At 39.5% G+C, this 16,579-nt stretch overlaps 1 protein-coding gene across 3 annotated transcripts in view; it reads left to right on the plus strand.

Annotated features, from left to right (window-relative positions):
* UBR2 (ubiquitin protein ligase E3 component n-recognin 2) overlaps nt 1–7,935 on the plus strand; it is a 59,033-nt gene extending 51,098 nt beyond the window's left edge. For all 3 annotated transcript variants that reach the window (XM_063328555.1, XM_063328554.1, XM_063328556.1), the window contains 7 exons: nt 21–151; nt 1,836–1,944; nt 2,191–2,247; nt 3,492–3,569; nt 3,862–4,032; nt 4,724–4,825; nt 5,614–7,935. In XM_063328555.1, the coding sequence (XP_063184625.1) occupies nt 21–151; nt 1,836–1,944; nt 2,191–2,247; nt 3,492–3,569; nt 3,862–4,032; nt 4,724–4,825; nt 5,614–5,755 (790 nt within the window). In that variant the 3' untranslated portion in view covers nt 5,756–7,935. The remainder of the gene's footprint in view (nt 1–20; nt 152–1,835; nt 1,945–2,190; nt 2,248–3,491; nt 3,570–3,861; nt 4,033–4,723; nt 4,826–5,613) is intronic.
* The last annotated feature ends 8,644 nt before the right edge of the window (nt 7,936–16,579 follow it).

Consider the following 16,579-nt stretch of genomic DNA (forward strand, 5'->3'; position numbering starts at 1 on the left):
TTTTAATGTGTTTTCTTAAGTGCCTTGAAAGAAATTTCCTCAGGCTGGCACCTGTGGAGGAATCTAAAAGCTGGAATCATGCCTTTCCTGAGATGTTCTGCTTTGTTTTTCCATTACTTAAATGGAGTCCCAGCACCCTCAGAATTGCAAGGTACTGTCTGCTTTGTATTAAATCAGCTTTTCAAAAGATACAAACATTTAAAGCGTCTCTCTTTTCTGAAGAAGCTGAATGAATGAATATGGGTTTGTCATCAGTGCAGAATCATATCTGCATAATGAAAAAGGAAAAAAAAAGAATTTTTTCCTTTTTGAAAATGTATTTTTTAATATCGAGGCCAATGCTGTTCTGGATCACTTAAAACAGAAACCGATGCTCTTCTGTTAAAAAGTGAAATATTATTTAAAATCTATTGATTACTGTTTTCAAACGAGACCTGTATTTGCTTGCATTGATTTCATTCAAGTCAGCATCCGCTAATAATTAAAATCTCCAAATACACCCCAAATGATCAATGCTATTAACATACTTTACTGTCCCCCACATGTGGTGTATGTAGGGACTGAATGTAATTCTGAAGATACTACTTCTAATAATAAGTAGGCTCACATTGCTTCAGGATTCCCGTGTTTAAAATAAAGCATCATATGTGGTGCTGAGCTGATAGGAGAATGGCTACAGAACTTGTAGAATGTTTCTTTGAGATATAGCTTCTTTACAAATTGTATTTAAAATGTAAATTATTTTAATTTAACAATAGCAATGCTTAAGGATTTGGAGGGAAAAAAAGAAACTCTATTTCTGAACTGTGATTTTTTTCTGTAGCAAGGTTTCTCAAGTTTGTGTTCTGAACCGGTAGCGACCACTTGGGTTCTTTTTACAGATACTCTTAAAGATGAGGTACAAAGTGCAGTTGTACTTCTATGGTAGGTCCGTGGCCTTCAGAGAACTGGTTGTAGGAGAGCGGAAAAGGAAGGCTTTGCTTCACTTTGTTACAGTCCTTGAGTCCCAGGTGCTTGGATGGCCATGCAGGTCCCCACCACCGAGGGATGTCCTGACAGTGGCCATGGCACTGGGTGTTTTGCTTTCCCTTCCACTCCCCTGCCCCAGGAGCCACCAATCCCACAACTGGCCCATATTGTTCTTCTCTGGTGTTTTACTGGGGATTGCGAAACAGCAATCACTTGTCCATGAGAAGGAAGTGAACACAGCTTTTATTATAATTCTTTTCACTCCTTTATTCAGGAGCAAAAGAGGCTGTGCCACGGAAGAGCTACCTGGTACTCTTCATCCTGAGGGTTGGGGTATCAGAAGCCCAGGGAGTCAAACCAATAGACATAGTATGAATGTGGCAGGCTGGCAGTTGTGTCCTACGTGATATTTTAGTGGAGTTGGCATTGCAGGCATTTACACTTGCAATTTCTGTATTTCTGAGGCTGTGGTATACTGCCTGTCACTGACCGCCTGTCTGGGTTTGTGTCGTGGACTCCAAGGAGCACGAAATAGCCATCTAATGGATGACATTAAAACAAACATATACTAAGTTGTAAAGACCACTGAACTCTCTGTTGTGGTTCTTCTATGGCTAGGCTTAAAACATGCTTAGAGGGGAAGTTTGAGCAAAGTTGCTTCTCGTTACTGGCAGTTTTCTAACATAGCTGTCTGATGCCTTTAAAAGATAGCACTTTTTTACTTCATACCACATTTTGGGTGTGGAGAAATACAGTTTAAAAAAAAATACAAATAGCTGTCCCATTTAGGGCTGTATTTCATTTGTTATAGTTAATGTCATTTGAAAAAAATGCAGTTATGAGAATTTTACTTTTTTTTTTTACAGTAAATGGAACAAACCAGTTTGAACACTTATGTAGCTATCTTTCCTTGCCAAACAACCTCACTTGCCTTTTTCAAGAAAATAGTGAGATTCTGAACACATTAATAGAAAGGTAAGCCGTGTTTTTAACCTTAGTTTAAATATAATAAAGAATTCTGTGCAAGATAGTAATGTAAATATCCTCCCAGGAGTACATATATGGAAATAAATAGTAGACTTTGGAAAAAAGCATTTGTGAAAGCAGTGTTTTGAAAGAAATAATTTTGGTTGTGGAGATTATTGAATAGATGTACTTTGGAATTTTTACTTATTTATATAGTCCATTGAAGTTAAAAGCTATTTTTTTTCTTTCTTGTAGCTGGTGTAGTAACAGTGAAGTAAAAAGGTATCTCGAAGGCAAGAGACATGCTATCAGGTAAACATGGAGAATTTTTAAGCAGAGACAGGGGAGAAACTTTAATCTTGCAGTTTTCTCTGAATATTTATTGTAATAACGTATCAGTTCTGCTTTGTTGAATGACAGATACATTAGTGGATAAGCAGAGATTTTTGGAATTTTGTGAGAAAAGTGAAATATTGCTTCAATTAGTAGATTTCAAAGGCAAAGATAAATATTATCACTTTATTTAGACTGATCTGCAGTAGTCAGAGGCCATAACATTTGTTCTCATGTTTCCTATAGTAGATTTGTACCTTCTGATTCAAAAGGTATGCTGTTGGTAAAAGACATTTACAATCCTTGTTTAAAAATACCAGGCATTGAAGAGCTTTTTAAAGAATCCTAATTCTTCAGTGAAATCAACACCGAATCAATTGCTAAAAAGAAAATTTGCTTTTCATACGTTTCTGCATGCCAAGCAATTGAATTAAAAACACATTTAATGCCTAGTGGGCATAGAAAAGTGTTTGGGGTGTTTTTCTTTATGAAAGCTGGGTAAAAACAGTGATTATCAGTTACCCAAATAATTATAAATTAATATGAGGTTCACAGTGCTGTCATTAAAAATATATCCCTGCATTTTAATCTCAGTCAATCTTTCAACGTTGCACATACAATAAGGCTATGTGACAAAAATAAAAATTAATCACTTCATCTGTTAAATACCAGGCCATTAACAGAATATCTCATACAGTAAGAATACTTTGATTGCATAATTAATTTCTTGTTACGTGCGATGATTGTTGGGGCTTTTTTCCATGTGTTCCTTTTGCTGATTCATAACTGCTCATCCCAAGATTCTGTCTAACTTGACAGTGATTTTTTCCCCCTCTCAGCATGTTCTTGTACATTGCTTCTCTTACAAACCTCTATTTACATTTCACAGTCTAATTTGTATTATTCCTAGAGTTGAAGATTTTCAAAATTTAGCATGTAGCATCTGCAAGAAAAATAAGTTTTAACTGTTACTTCTAAAGATATTAATATTTGATATGAAACAGGTCCTTCTCATTGCATGAATATTTCATGCTCTTCAGGATACAAGTTCTCTGAACTTGAGTGTCAGACTATTTTCCATATAGTAGAAGAGAAGAGGAAAACTTTAAAAATTTAATTATTCACAGATGCTGTATAGATAAGTTGGAAAAAACATGAATGAGTTTGAAATCACTGTATTATTCATTGAAATATGAGTGGTTAATTTGACTGCTTTATTCTAGCTATGCAAGAGAATCCAACAAATTGATAGACCTTCCGGATGACTACAGCTGCCTCATTAACCAAGCATCCAATTTCTCGTAAGTTGTATGCAATTAGTGAGGACTCCTAAAGTCTTCTCCTTCTGGTGAACTGGGAAACCTCTAACCTGAAAGTCTCAGGAAGATACTTGTAGAATCGTAAAGTTAATATTGACTTTGCACATATTGACTGTGTTCTCTTCCAGCAAAACTGGTGTATTTCAGTGAAACAGAAATTGCAGGGATCGGTATAAGTGTTAACTGTATAAATGTTCAAAAGTACTTTTGAATCTTTTTGCCATCTAGAGTTAATATATACAATGAATTATTATTTTTTTTTGCTTAACAAAAGGTGTCCGAAATCAGGTGGTGATAAAAGCAGAGCCCCAACATTGTGCCTTGTGTGTGGGACCATGCTGTGTTCTCAGAGCTATTGTTGTCAGACTGAATTAGAAGGAGAAGACGTTGGAGCTTGTACTGCACATACGTACACTTGTGGCTCTGGAGTGGGCATATTCCTTAGGTAAGGAACTGAACACCGCTACTTACATTGCTAGGTTAGGTGGCGTGTGTGGACATGAAATGCATAGTTCTATAAATGTGGTTGTAGGGGTGGTCTGTAAAGGCAGGGGTTTGCTAAATAGCAGGGCTGCCTGAAAACTAGAGTGTGTTCCACTTCCTTGTACTTTGGTGTATAAGGTTCAGAGGTTGTTTCTTTGAAGATAAGGTATCATGCAAAAATTGGAATTTCATTTGAAAGTGAATTGCCTTTTCTCTGTGGGTTTATTTCCACTCAAGTTTTACACAACAATGGAGGTAAATACCTTGATTTTGTAGTTGTTGCTGCTTCTGTTGAAAACATGCAGATTCATTTTAGTTGTCTTCCTGCATACAAGGAAAGGTTAGGTAATGTCTCTTTTCATTTTGGCGAAGATTAGCGATAAGTCAAACTGTTTTATTTTCTCATTGCGGTTATGTTTAATACTTTACACAGACTGGAAATAATATGACATGAAACTACATTGGCTTTAACTGCTGCTGAGGAGTTATAACAGGAAGAGAATAAGATCTTCAGGTGTTTTTTTTAAAAAGTACCTTTAAAAGTCTGTACATGCAGGTTATACAGAATAAAAGTAGGTGAGAATTGGAAAAGCAGTGTCTATGAAAACATGAGAAACCCTTTGCTTAAATGTCTTCTCTGTGTTTCTCTCTAGAGTACGAGAATGTCAGGTGCTATTTTTAGCTGGAAAAACAAAGGGCTGCTTTTATCCTCCTCCTTATCTCGATGACTATGGAGAGACAGACCAGGGACTCAGGTATATATTTTTAAAAGTATATCTTTTAAAGACAGGAGTTTTAAAACTTATCTGTTTTGTACAATAAACGTTCTATGTTACCTTTTTATTTTAATTGTATAGGCAATACTATATTTTTTCCATTGCTGCTGCATCTAATATCTTCAAACATTTTAATGCTAGCATGTGATTTTGAGTTAAAAATATTTAATGGAAGATCCTTCCCAGGTTACAAACAGTTGTCTTGAGAAGCAAAAACTTAAATCTTTTTAGCATCTGTGAAGTTGCCTAGAAACTAAGGCTGAAAATTTTATTTGTATGTAGTGCATTTATTTGTATAATCTGTGCTAATTTAATAGCAAGTGAAAATACTATATTGTGATTTTATTCAGTGTGGTAGGTTTTTATCTTAACCGTATCTCTGCTTCCTACGGGGATAATTGGGGGGCTTAAATATTGCTAATGCTTGCTGCTTCTGAAACTGGTCCAAACCATAGAATATGAGCTGGTTCAGCATGGAAAGAGTGCTGAAAGCCTACGTTCAGACTTCTGTGGTGTGTACATGAGATTCCCAAAGGCTGGAGAGAACTGTTATGCAGTAGGGGTTGGGGACCAGACAAGGTAGCATTCCTGTTTACTAATCAAAATATCTGTCGATCTGTTCTGGAAAGAGAATAATGTTAAAGGGTTGTCTAAATATTTCGATTTTTTTTTTTTAAAGAGTTATCTAATATTTAATATGTGTACCTGGGGGGTTGTGCTTAGTTGCAGTGTTTTGTCATTCCTAATAAGTTTTATCTCCTTTTCAGACGCGGGAATCCCTTACATCTGTGCAAAGAGCGATTTAAAAAGATTCAAAAACTCTGGCAGCAGCACAGTATCACAGAGGAAATTGGACATGCACAAGAAGCAAATCAAACACTAGTTGGCATTGATTGGCAGCATTTATAATGGTTATCTGCTGAATACTGGAACTGTATTAAGATTTTTGTAACTTGGTAAACTTTTCAAAGGAGGGATTAGGAAAACAAACGTCTGAGGAAAAAAAACCCACACAAACCCAGTCCTGTTATTTAATCTTTGTTTTACAATGTATTTCATAAAGATACCAGTTAACATTAATCAAGTAAACTTCTTTCTATGTAAGCAAGTTTTATTAGTCATATAATTTGCACTGTGCTTCCTTCACAGAAATGTCTTGGGTTATAAACCTGGGCAAATGAACTTGAGTTTCTGATAAAAAAAAAAGAATGACTCTTTTTGGAAGTCTGACTATGATTTTTCTTATAAATTGCAAGAGAAAAAGACTGCTGAAACAGAAACTAGATAGAGCACAATTACGGATTGTGTTTTGCCCCTTGCTAGTAATCTGAGCCGTTTTATTTATTATTCTGCATTTTAATACTTAAGCTGTGTGTACATGGAATGGAATGAAGTAAGGAAGCAAATAATGTAGCAAATGGATGTTTCTGTCGGCATCAGTGGATAATTCACTCTTTCACTTGGTGTATCTAAAACAATTTTGTCATTTGTACTCTTGCAGCTTTCTTGCTTCCGGTTGTTTTTTAACTAAAAAAACCTAACACTAGCTTTACAAGTAAAATAATTTAATTTAAAGCTTTTTCCAGAGCATTGCACTCTTTAGAATTATGTAGTTTGTAATTTGAATTTAGCTGGGAAGCCCTTTCACTTTCAATTATGTGATTGGTTATTGGTATTCAAGGGTTGACATTGTGCTTTAGAAGATATTTTAAGATAAAGACAATACGTAAAATGTCATGAAAGCTAACTTTATGTTAATTTGCAGAAGCACAGAGGATATTTTCTTCATTTTTGTTAACAGTCAACTTGTAAGATGCAAATCCCGTCTCCTTTTTGTTGCAGACAAACTGAATGGTTTCCTCTGGCTTTGAAGGGCCACAGTCACACTGCCCACGTTTTTGCATTGATTCATTTTTTTCTGTTGTCCCATCAAGTATATTTACTTTTTGGCTTGATTTAAAGCTCTGTAAAGATGTTTGCATATAGTATATTTTATAAATATATTCTATAACTGCGCAGATTTGCACTTGATATGAGGGTGCCTGAAGGCAGTGAGTTTTCTAGCTGTATGTAATTAGACCTCCAAGGTGTCTCTAAAAAGTGACATTATGCTTATTGACTTAAAATAAAATCCATTACCTTTATCTCTCCTATCTTCTGACAAATTAGTAAAATCTTAATTTACATAGTGCTGTTTCCTTAATAATCTGTGATTCTTTTAGTTAAAAGTCTTACTTTCTGACTATGTCTTCAGCCCGGATAAGCAGTCCCTTTACTGTCTGACGTGTCTTCAGTTACACTCGGTCTGACTGAATTGTTTCTATTTTTACAGATTTAATGCTTCAGATAAATTTTGTATATTCATGGTGTACAGGACAATTTTTCAGACATTCAGTAACAGTATTGAGTGAAGATGTGAAATATGAAATAAAGAAACTTGGCCAATGTTGATTTCCTTTTCTTAAAAACAGTACAGGCTACTTTTGTCTCTATTACCTGTTGTAGTTCTAATCATTTATATATTGCTGTCACTTTTTACAGAGACATGCAGAAGTTGCAGGGGAAAGAAGGGAAAAAAAAGACATTAATGCTTTATCTCTGCCTTCCCCTACTTAAGTTGGTTGATATATCAATGATTTTCTGTGCACGGTACTCAAAAAAAATCACACTTTTTTTTGTGACTTTACTATTCCTTTGCAGAGAGTCTTGCTTCTTAAACTGTGTGCCACAGTTTCAAATAATGTGTAACTGCATTGAAAAACTCTTTTCCTGTAAGCACAGTATTAAAAAAATAATTTATGATACTGACAGATTTCTCTGTGCAAAGCAAAATATTGATAGCAAGAAGGATTTTTTTTTTCCTCTGGGATCAGAGTTGAAGACTGCAAGGTTGAATAGGTTAGCAAAATTGTGACCACAAATAATTGCAAAGTAGGCAATTTATCATTTTTTGCAAGTTTAGTCATTCTTTACTCAAGACTTCTATTTTCTGATTTGGTTTGCATGTATTTATATTAATGTAGAAATATTTATAACATTGTTTCAGTATGAGGGAAATAATGACTGTAATAAATTGGCTATAACTTTAATATTTGCGGATTGTGTGTACAATCTACAATGTATTACGTGTTTGGGGGGAGAAAAAAACAACAACAAAAACCTCACAAAATCCCCAAACCGGAAACCATCACAACAGAAAACAAAACAAAGCTGAAAACATCAAGTAAATTCTTTTGGTGTTGACCTTAAATAAGTACATTTTAAACGTCGTTTTTCAAATCTTGCTGAGCTCGTTCCTTCAGGTGTGTCACCTTGTTAATCACAAGCTAAAAGAAATGCCTGGATGTGCAACATCTGCAATTCCCCGGCTAAAAATGTAAGGTGATTATATTATTAGAGTCATTTGCTTCAGTCAGATAAACCTTTCTTGACCTCTACCAAAAAGTCTAATCATCTTTTTAAAGGATTGTAAATTATATTTTGTAAAGGGATGAGGGCTGAGGTTCACATCAGTAATGTTTTTTACTCTGTTCATACTTCAAGGTAACACTTTGTACTCTCCCAGCCTGCCATAGGAGGCACCTCTAAATGAATGCCTTGGCATCTCATTTAAGTGCGTTTTATTTTATGCTAAGTGACTTGGTGTTTTGTTTAGAAGCTACATCACTGGGATCGTTTTCTCTATGACCTGAACGTGTAGAGGAAAAGCTGGATGCTCAACTTACTGTGAAAGTACCGTCAGCTGTTTTCCTTTCTGGAAAATTAAATTGCATGCGGGGAGTTGCATCTTAAATCTCTTCACAGAAGAGTCCTGTTACAATGAACTGAGTCTGCCTCCCTGATGCCCTGGACTCCCTTTCTCTCCTTTCTGGGAATTACCTTTGGCAAGAAGTAGTGGCTCTGTATTTGCACCCCACTGTTGAGATTATTCATTATTGAGTTAAATATGACAGTATTAAGCAGTTTTGGTTTGAATATGAGCCCTTGGGGAATGCCACTTGTAACTGGTTGGTGTCCAGCTCTTCATTGCTGCCCTCTGAGCCTGAAAATCCAGCCAGGTTTCTGTCTACTTTGCAGAATAGCGTACATCTCCCCAAACTGGTTATGAGGATGTCCTCTGAAACCATATTGGAAGTTTTTCTAAAGTGAGACGTTCACTGTGGTTTAACAGCAACTTTGATTTACTAAGAAGCAGAAGAGAAACGGGCCTTTAAACTAACCCAACGGTTGAATGATTTTGTGTATGACCAGGATAGGGAGCCTATCTCTGATAATAGCGAGAGATACTGGTTTGATCTTTGTGGGGTTTCTGTGGGTTTTCTGATCTTCATATTATCTTACTGCAATCTGTGCTCTTGTTTGGTTGTTGTCAGGAGTGTTGCCTGGCCAGTCCTGCATCTTAGTGGGAATGGGATGGTACTCTTCATATCCTAACTGGCATTAAAGGAAAACTTTCTCAGGGAGGCATCCACTTCTCTACCATTAGCTGTTCAGTTTCTCGGCTCCTTATGGTGAATGTCCCAGAGTCCTACTGGACCCTGCGTGGGGAGAAGGTTGGAGACTTCATGGGAACGACACTGGGTGCAGTTATTATCAAGGTTTGCCTTCTGCAGGAATGCTGCCAGGTGCTCAAGGCGTGACGGCAGCTGGGGATCCCAGGCTTGGCTGAGGCTCTGGGCCAGTCAGTGCTTGCCCCCAGGCCAGGCTCTGGGAGTTCATCCACTGGAAGCCTCTCAGAGGCCTGACTGAAAGCCCCGTGGGGCTGTGCTCTTCAGACTGATAGGCAGCTTTTTCCAGTAAGAGTGAAGAAGGGGGTTTATTATTATCTTTATTCTATTCCAAGGCTAATCATGGTCAGGAGAAATAGCAATTCCTGGTTCTGTTCTGGGAGAGTCACCTCTGTGTCCTATTGCTAATGCGGCTGTGACTCTTACGGAACTGTATTGAGCTAGTTTTGTCAATATTTTTACCTTCTACTGATCAATGCATATTTTTTTAAACATTTTGCAGGCTGATCCAGAACATAAGCTACAGTAAAATAGTTCAGACGTTTACGAAGCAGAGGCTTGTGAATGTGACACGTTGAACGTGTGTTGTAGCCCTCTGATCGTGTAGGGAGTGTGTGGATGCTGTTTAGTGCACCGTAGCACCAGCCGGCTCTAAGAAGTGGCCGAGTATTAATGGCGATAGGTGGAAGCCGCATAGTAAAACATCCTCTTGCTTCGGCTTGAGACCTTATTCAAGGGGAAAGTGATTTTATTTAACTTTCAGTTCACTGTACCCACCTGCACACTTACACCTACAGGCACCAGGGTGTGTGTGTCCAGGTGGCCTGGCCAGGACTGCTGTGTGCTACAGAGGACAGGAGCGGTGGCTGCCACCTCCTCCCTGCGTACCGCAGACTGGCTGTTGGAAAGGTCTTTTGTACCTGTTGGGATTCAGCAGTAACTGTGGTGCCATGTTTTGCCTCAGTATCCTACTTCACCCTTCGTAAATCCTTAAGTAAGGCTGCCCACTGTCTTTTCTTTCTTGTTTTGGGGTGTCTTGCCTAAAATACAGTAACGTGAAGAGGAATGGCACACGTAACACACTATAACCTCATTTTCTCCCTCTTGTTACCAAAGAGTAGGTCTGCTGCTGAGAAGTCAACTGCACTGTGGCCGTTTGGAGCTCAGGCTTCCTCATCTAGTTGTAAACAACACATTTCTCAGCATCTAACTGCTTTATTGCTGTCAGTCACGTCCCTGTTTATCAATACATGCAGCTCTTTAAAGGCTTGCTCAAGTATTTCTTCTGCTGTTCCATACGTGCACGTTTCTATTCATACTTCATTTGTAGCAGTTTTAACCTTTCTTCTACAAATCTTTGTACCAAGTATAAAAACTGCTTTGCATATTTTTATCTTGAGGCTGTAGCATATTCATCCTCTATTTTTTCCTGCTTTTCTGCCACCTTTCCCCCTCTCCTGGCATGCAAACCTTAGATGCCCAAATCTTGTGTCTTGAAGCAGAGATTTGTCAAATGCTTCTCTTGAAGAAAACCAGAAGAGGGAGAGTATGAGGTGTTTCTGCAGTGCACCAGGTGTGGGAAATAAGAAGTGGCAAATACTGGTCTTCGTCTCCATGACAGCAGTGATTAAATGTTACTTTTTCTTCAGTTTGTGGAATATCTATTTTCAGTCTCTACAGACAGCATGAGCTTGGAGGTGTTGAGTTTTCCAGGTTGTCCTTTGCGTAGGATCCTGGAAGGAAAGTCAGACTGGCTGGTGTGCCCCGGGCAGGGTGGGACAGCTGAGCTCAGGTTAGTGATGGCGTCTGCAGACCACTGCGGGATGCTTTAGTGACTTATAAAACCAAGGTGTTGATTTGAAATCAGCCACATGTTTGAGGAATAACGTGTGGAACCTGTTCCTGTACTTGCAGTACTCTCTACACGTGGAGGATGCTACAGTGTGTTAATAAATTGGAGAAAAGGTAATATAAACATAACGAAGGCAAGGAGATCAGCAATATGTTCTCTGATGTGATTCACTGATGTTCTCTACCTAGAGACGCCTGCACAGAGGGGTGATGTTTGGTTCCTCATAAAGACAGCTCCGAGGAGCCTGCGTTTTCTTGCAATGGTTGTATCGGAGTCTTTTGGAATGAATGTGCAATTCGGCACAAAGTACACTAGAAGAAGAAAAAAATTCTGCAGTAATTGTTGGAGATCCATTTAAGGCTGTTGAACTAGTCGGGCCATCTCATCTGTGTATTTGAAGTCTCCATGTCCAGCTTTGGTAATTCATGAAATGCTGCAGTAGCTGAAAGCTCATAAGATTGCATGAACTCTGAAACGAAGTATTTCGCGTTGCATTTTCTTTTTCTGTACACTCAATGTAGGCTTTAAGCTTTTAAGCTTTCAGCTCGAACAGGATGGAGATGAAAATAAGAAGAAATTTTGAGTGGTTTGTTTTTTTTTTATTTAATGGAGAGATAAATGCTATGTGATAGCAACATGTGTGGCGCTTGGAGCACGCAGAAGCACACAGTGTTCGGCTGGGAGGCCAGGGGGTAACTACTGTTAAAATCAACATGTGCGAGATAGATACTCAAATAAAACAGCACGGGTAACGTTTCAAATGGCTGGGCGTCGCGTCCGCAGGTGTCACGTCTGTCTAAGACAGCAAACGCGAGAGCAAACGTGGTTGCTTCATTGCACCGGAGCGTAACACGTGCTGGGGGTGGGAAGCCCTGCTCCGGGCACGGCCAGCGAGGTGCTCATGCTTTCCCATGGCAGTAGTGGTGGTGGTTGTAGTGGAAGAAGGATGGGGTTATTTCCTGCTCTCAGAGCTTCGGCATCCACTTGTAACTCTTCCGCAGTGGCAGAGACCTAGTTGTGACATATTTGAAGAGAGCGTGTGGCACTGGGAATGTGGACCCGCACGAGCAGCACGCCTGGTTGAGTGCCCGCTGGCAAAGAGGGAGGGGACAGAAAGTCATTTTGTCCCCCTGGAGTTGGGGACATGCTGCAGTAGTGATTATTTGAAGTCTAGATATACTATTGTGAGTCTCTTCCTGAATAAAATGCTTCCTGAAATGAATTTAATCCATTTTTAGTATTACTTAATCTCAATAATAATTTGAAGTACTCTAAAATTTAAAAAAAAAGACGAGTAGAGAATAAATGTAAATTTTAGGACCTAATTACACTTAAAATTCTGGGATGAAAACAAGAAGTGCTGTCATAATTTACTTAAAATATGCCTACAGCAACATTACAGAATCCATGTTACTTCTGCTTTTGATTAATTCATATAATTAATGAGGATTCATCCATACGAACTTGCGAAGTCACCTTGTCCTCGTTTGTATCTTCCACCTGTGGGTTTTTTGTCTTTAACCTTAGTCTTATGTGTGTCAGTGGGGTAAGTCACACCCATTTGAAAAAGCGTTTGCCTAAAGCAGAGCTGTGCTACCCTCTGAACAGGTTACTGGGGCCGTTGAGAAGGCAAAAAGTAATTTTTAAAAGGAAAACTTTGCGTTGAGGGACTATGCGTGTCTTGGAACAGATGACCACAGCGAGCTATCTCCTTCTAGGTCGCATGTGCCGATGTTTCCACCTGGCTGGAGAGTGGGCTCGGTGTGCCCCCAGCTGGGGGGGACGCCATAGCTGGCAGGGACGGCGGTTCTTTGATGCTGCTGTTAAATTCTGCATCGTCGCATATTTGAAAGGGACTTCTGTGGGTTTTTTTCAAGAATTAAGCCTCCTGTTCACCCTCTTGCCAAGACTGTCGGTGTGAGAGATTGTGTGCCTCAGACTTACTGCCCTCTACTTGCCAACCTTTTGGTCTCCTCCTTTCGTGGCCCCCCACAGCTGCAGTTGTGCCTTACTGAATTTCACGTGCCTGAGTCTCCCTATTTCGGATTTGTGCTGCTTGTCCCTCTGTCATGGTTTCAGCTGGGATAGAGATGACTTTCTTACTCACAGCTGGTATAGGGCTACGTTTTGGATTTGGGACAAAAATAGTATTGGTAAAACGCTGGTATTTTTGGTTGTTGCTAGCTAGTCAAGGCCTTTTCTGCTCCTCACACTGCCCCGCCAGCAGGCAGGCTGGGGGGCACAAGAAGCTGTGAGGGGACACAGCTGGGACAGCTGACCCCAACCGACCAAAGGGATATTCCATGCCATGTGACGTCATGCTCAGCATATAAATTCGGGGGAAGAAGAAGGAAGGGGGGGGACTTTCGGAGTGATGGCGTTTGTCTTCCCAAGTAACCATTACACATGATGGAGCCCTGCTTTCCTGGGGATGGCCGAACACCTGCCTGCCCATGGGAAGCAGGGAATGAATTCCTTATTCTGCTTTGCTTGTGTGTGCGGCTTTTGCTTTACTTATTAAACCGTCTTTATCTAAACCATGAGTTTTCTCACTTTTACTCTTCTGATTCTCTCCCCCATCCCAATCAGGGGAGTGGGCGAGCGGCTGCGTGGTCCTGGTTGTCAGCTGGAGTTAAACCACAACACCCTGTTTTGCCTGGGAACGTGATGTAAAATGCGTGGAAGCTCGTGTGCCTGGTTGAAGCGGTGTGACTTCGTCAGGCGACGGGCTGCAGACCTGCCCTCGGGTCCTAGTTTTGCTGAGTTTGCCTGGTACCTCTGATTCTTGCGCCACCCTTTTCTCTGGAAAAAATCTGCTTTGAGAGCTAACTGTGGAACTTGATAGTTAACGTGTTTACGGACTAGCCTGCTTGTTAGTAGACATGGGTTAATCAGGCAAGACTTATTCTGTGTGTGTTGCTTTAGAAGGGGCTGGTGGGAGGTGGGAGCCCTGCTCAGCCCTTTCTCCAGCACCGTGCCCAAGGGGGAGGTGGCAAAACGGGGTGCGTTCCCTGGGGAAGGGTGCTGTGGGAGTGGTGCCCACAAAGCTGAGCTCCGGGCCAGGGTTTCTTACAGCTTTCCCACCTCACAAACGTGCTTTGGATCAAAATTCAGCAATACTTGTAAAATGACACAGGATCAGCCAATGCAGGTGCTTTACTACGTCAGTGTTTGTCAGTCACTGAATGCTATAGGTCTGATATAATTTTATTTTTTTTTTTTTAATAAAAAAGGTTTCACGTACACAGTACTTCAGCCATCCAAATGAAACCTGCCTTCCTGTTACCAGAAATAAATTCGCCTAAGCCTTCATCTCCCCGCAGGGGGTTGTTATCACATGGCATCATTCTATTTTTCTGGCTTTATCTCTTAATTGACTAATCTCTAATAATGCTCTTTATTCTTTTTTTTTTTTTTTTTAAACAGGCATTTGTGATCCGTCCCCATTTTATGATGATTATGGTAAGAGCAGCGTTTCCTTCTTTGTTTTACAAAACAAACAAGTCAGGTGAAAATAAGTAGTTGTTTTGCTGGGATGCCTTTTTCTTTATATCAGCCTTGAAAATCTTCCCTGACCGCTAGCTGTAAGGGCACGGTGCTTGGGAGCCCGATATAGCATTCCCATGCTCTTCGCTAAGCTGCACACATGCATTTGTCTGGTATTATAAAATGTCCAAGCTCATGTAATGCATGGAGGCTAATCTTATCAATTGTATTAAGGCTACTTAGGAATTAATAGCCTTAAGGAAGCTGTTTTTTATTTCCTCCTTTAAAGCACTTCAGTGAATGTTCTGTGTCCCTTCAAATAAATGTCACCAGTAACATGGTGCACTTTTTGTCATTTCTTTTAAAAAAATAAATTCTGTTTCTTAAAAGTTGGCACTTCAAGGCCTTGGGCTGGCTCTCAGATCTGGGTACTTGGATTTAAGCCGGTAATCCATTGGAGGTACCTAAAAAGAAGTGGCCTGGTTAGTATGAATTAAGCTCACATCCTTCTGAAGTTTATTAGTTTGAAAATCAGGGCGCGGGTCTGGGAGCTGTTGGGTTGCTGCAGGCAGCTTTGACTATGTGAGCTTTACTATGTAAATTTAAAATAACAACAATGCTTTCTTTTAAATGTCTGCTGCAAATTAGATTTAAAATGGGAAAAAAATCAGGTTATAAACCCAGTGTAGCTGATTGTCAAGGATCCTGTGGATGATGGTGGTTTCACTTGTTGAGCATGTCTAGAAGTTAAGGCCTGTGAAGATGTTTTAATTCCAATGTACTACAAGAGGATGCTACTAAAATGGTCCAGCAAATTCTGCTCTTAGTAAGAGGCAAGTGATTCAGGGGGTCTGTTTGCACATCCTGAGCTTAGCTGGGCACGTGGGAAGAGGAAGGTTTGCTTTCTCTCAGACCATTATGTAGAGGGGGAAAATCTTCTCACCTGTAGGAACACGCAAAATGGGTCCAAAAAAATGAATTCAGAAGCAAAAAATTGCATCAGTAATGCAAATTAAAGAAATCTGTATTAAATTGTATATATTTAAACATTTTCTTTAAAGAGATCTTTACTTGCAATATAATTTTTAATACCTAAATTTACATTTGCAGGCAGCAGAGATATCTTTATCTAGAGCAGCATTTGCAATGTCACAAGAAAGTGTATTTAAGATTGGACAAATGATATATTACAGGTAATATTTTACAAAGCAGTCATGTTACAATCTTGTAGTAGTCATAAGATGTTACATAGGTCTTCATTAACCAGGAGGCTTTATTTTAGACAGCATTAGCATATACACTATTTGTTTTTATTTGTATGAAACCTTGATTCTGGTACTATTCTTCATAAACTTGTCTCACATGGTCTGTCTACCTGCCGAATGCCGTGAGACCCTCGACTCTGGCAACTGGCTTCTCCAATGTGGCGTTGAAAGAATAATTTGACAATTTGTTATGTTGCTCTAGCAATAGGCTGAAAAAAAAACCCAAAACCAAAACCAAAAAAATAGAGACCACAGATAATTGGAGAGTCCTGTCTAAAGCAATGGCCTAAGCCAGATTTCTAGGGTAGCAATAAATCTAGATCTCTTTGAAAAAAATCAGATGTCTAGTTAAGTAACCAGTATAAATTACAGCACACTGAAGCCTCACAAGGAAAAACTGTAATTAATCCTTGTGATACAGCTCCTCTCCATACATGACTCCTCCAAAAAGCTCTTCTCTGATATATGTGGCCACATGATGCGCCATCCACAATCCCGCTCTTCTCTTAACTGACCAGCTGAGAGGAGCAGCCGGTCGTAGTGATGTCTTACTGAGAAGGAAGGAGTTGGTCTGGTTTGTACAGTTCTGCCATGCAGAGTGTCCCTCAGCAAAGCAATAGAC

The sequence above is a fragment of the Chroicocephalus ridibundus genome, chromosome 3 (genome assembly GCF_963924245.1).
Source record: "Chroicocephalus ridibundus chromosome 3, bChrRid1.1, whole genome shotgun sequence".
Classification (NCBI taxonomy): domain Eukaryota; kingdom Metazoa; phylum Chordata; class Aves; order Charadriiformes; family Laridae; genus Chroicocephalus; species Chroicocephalus ridibundus.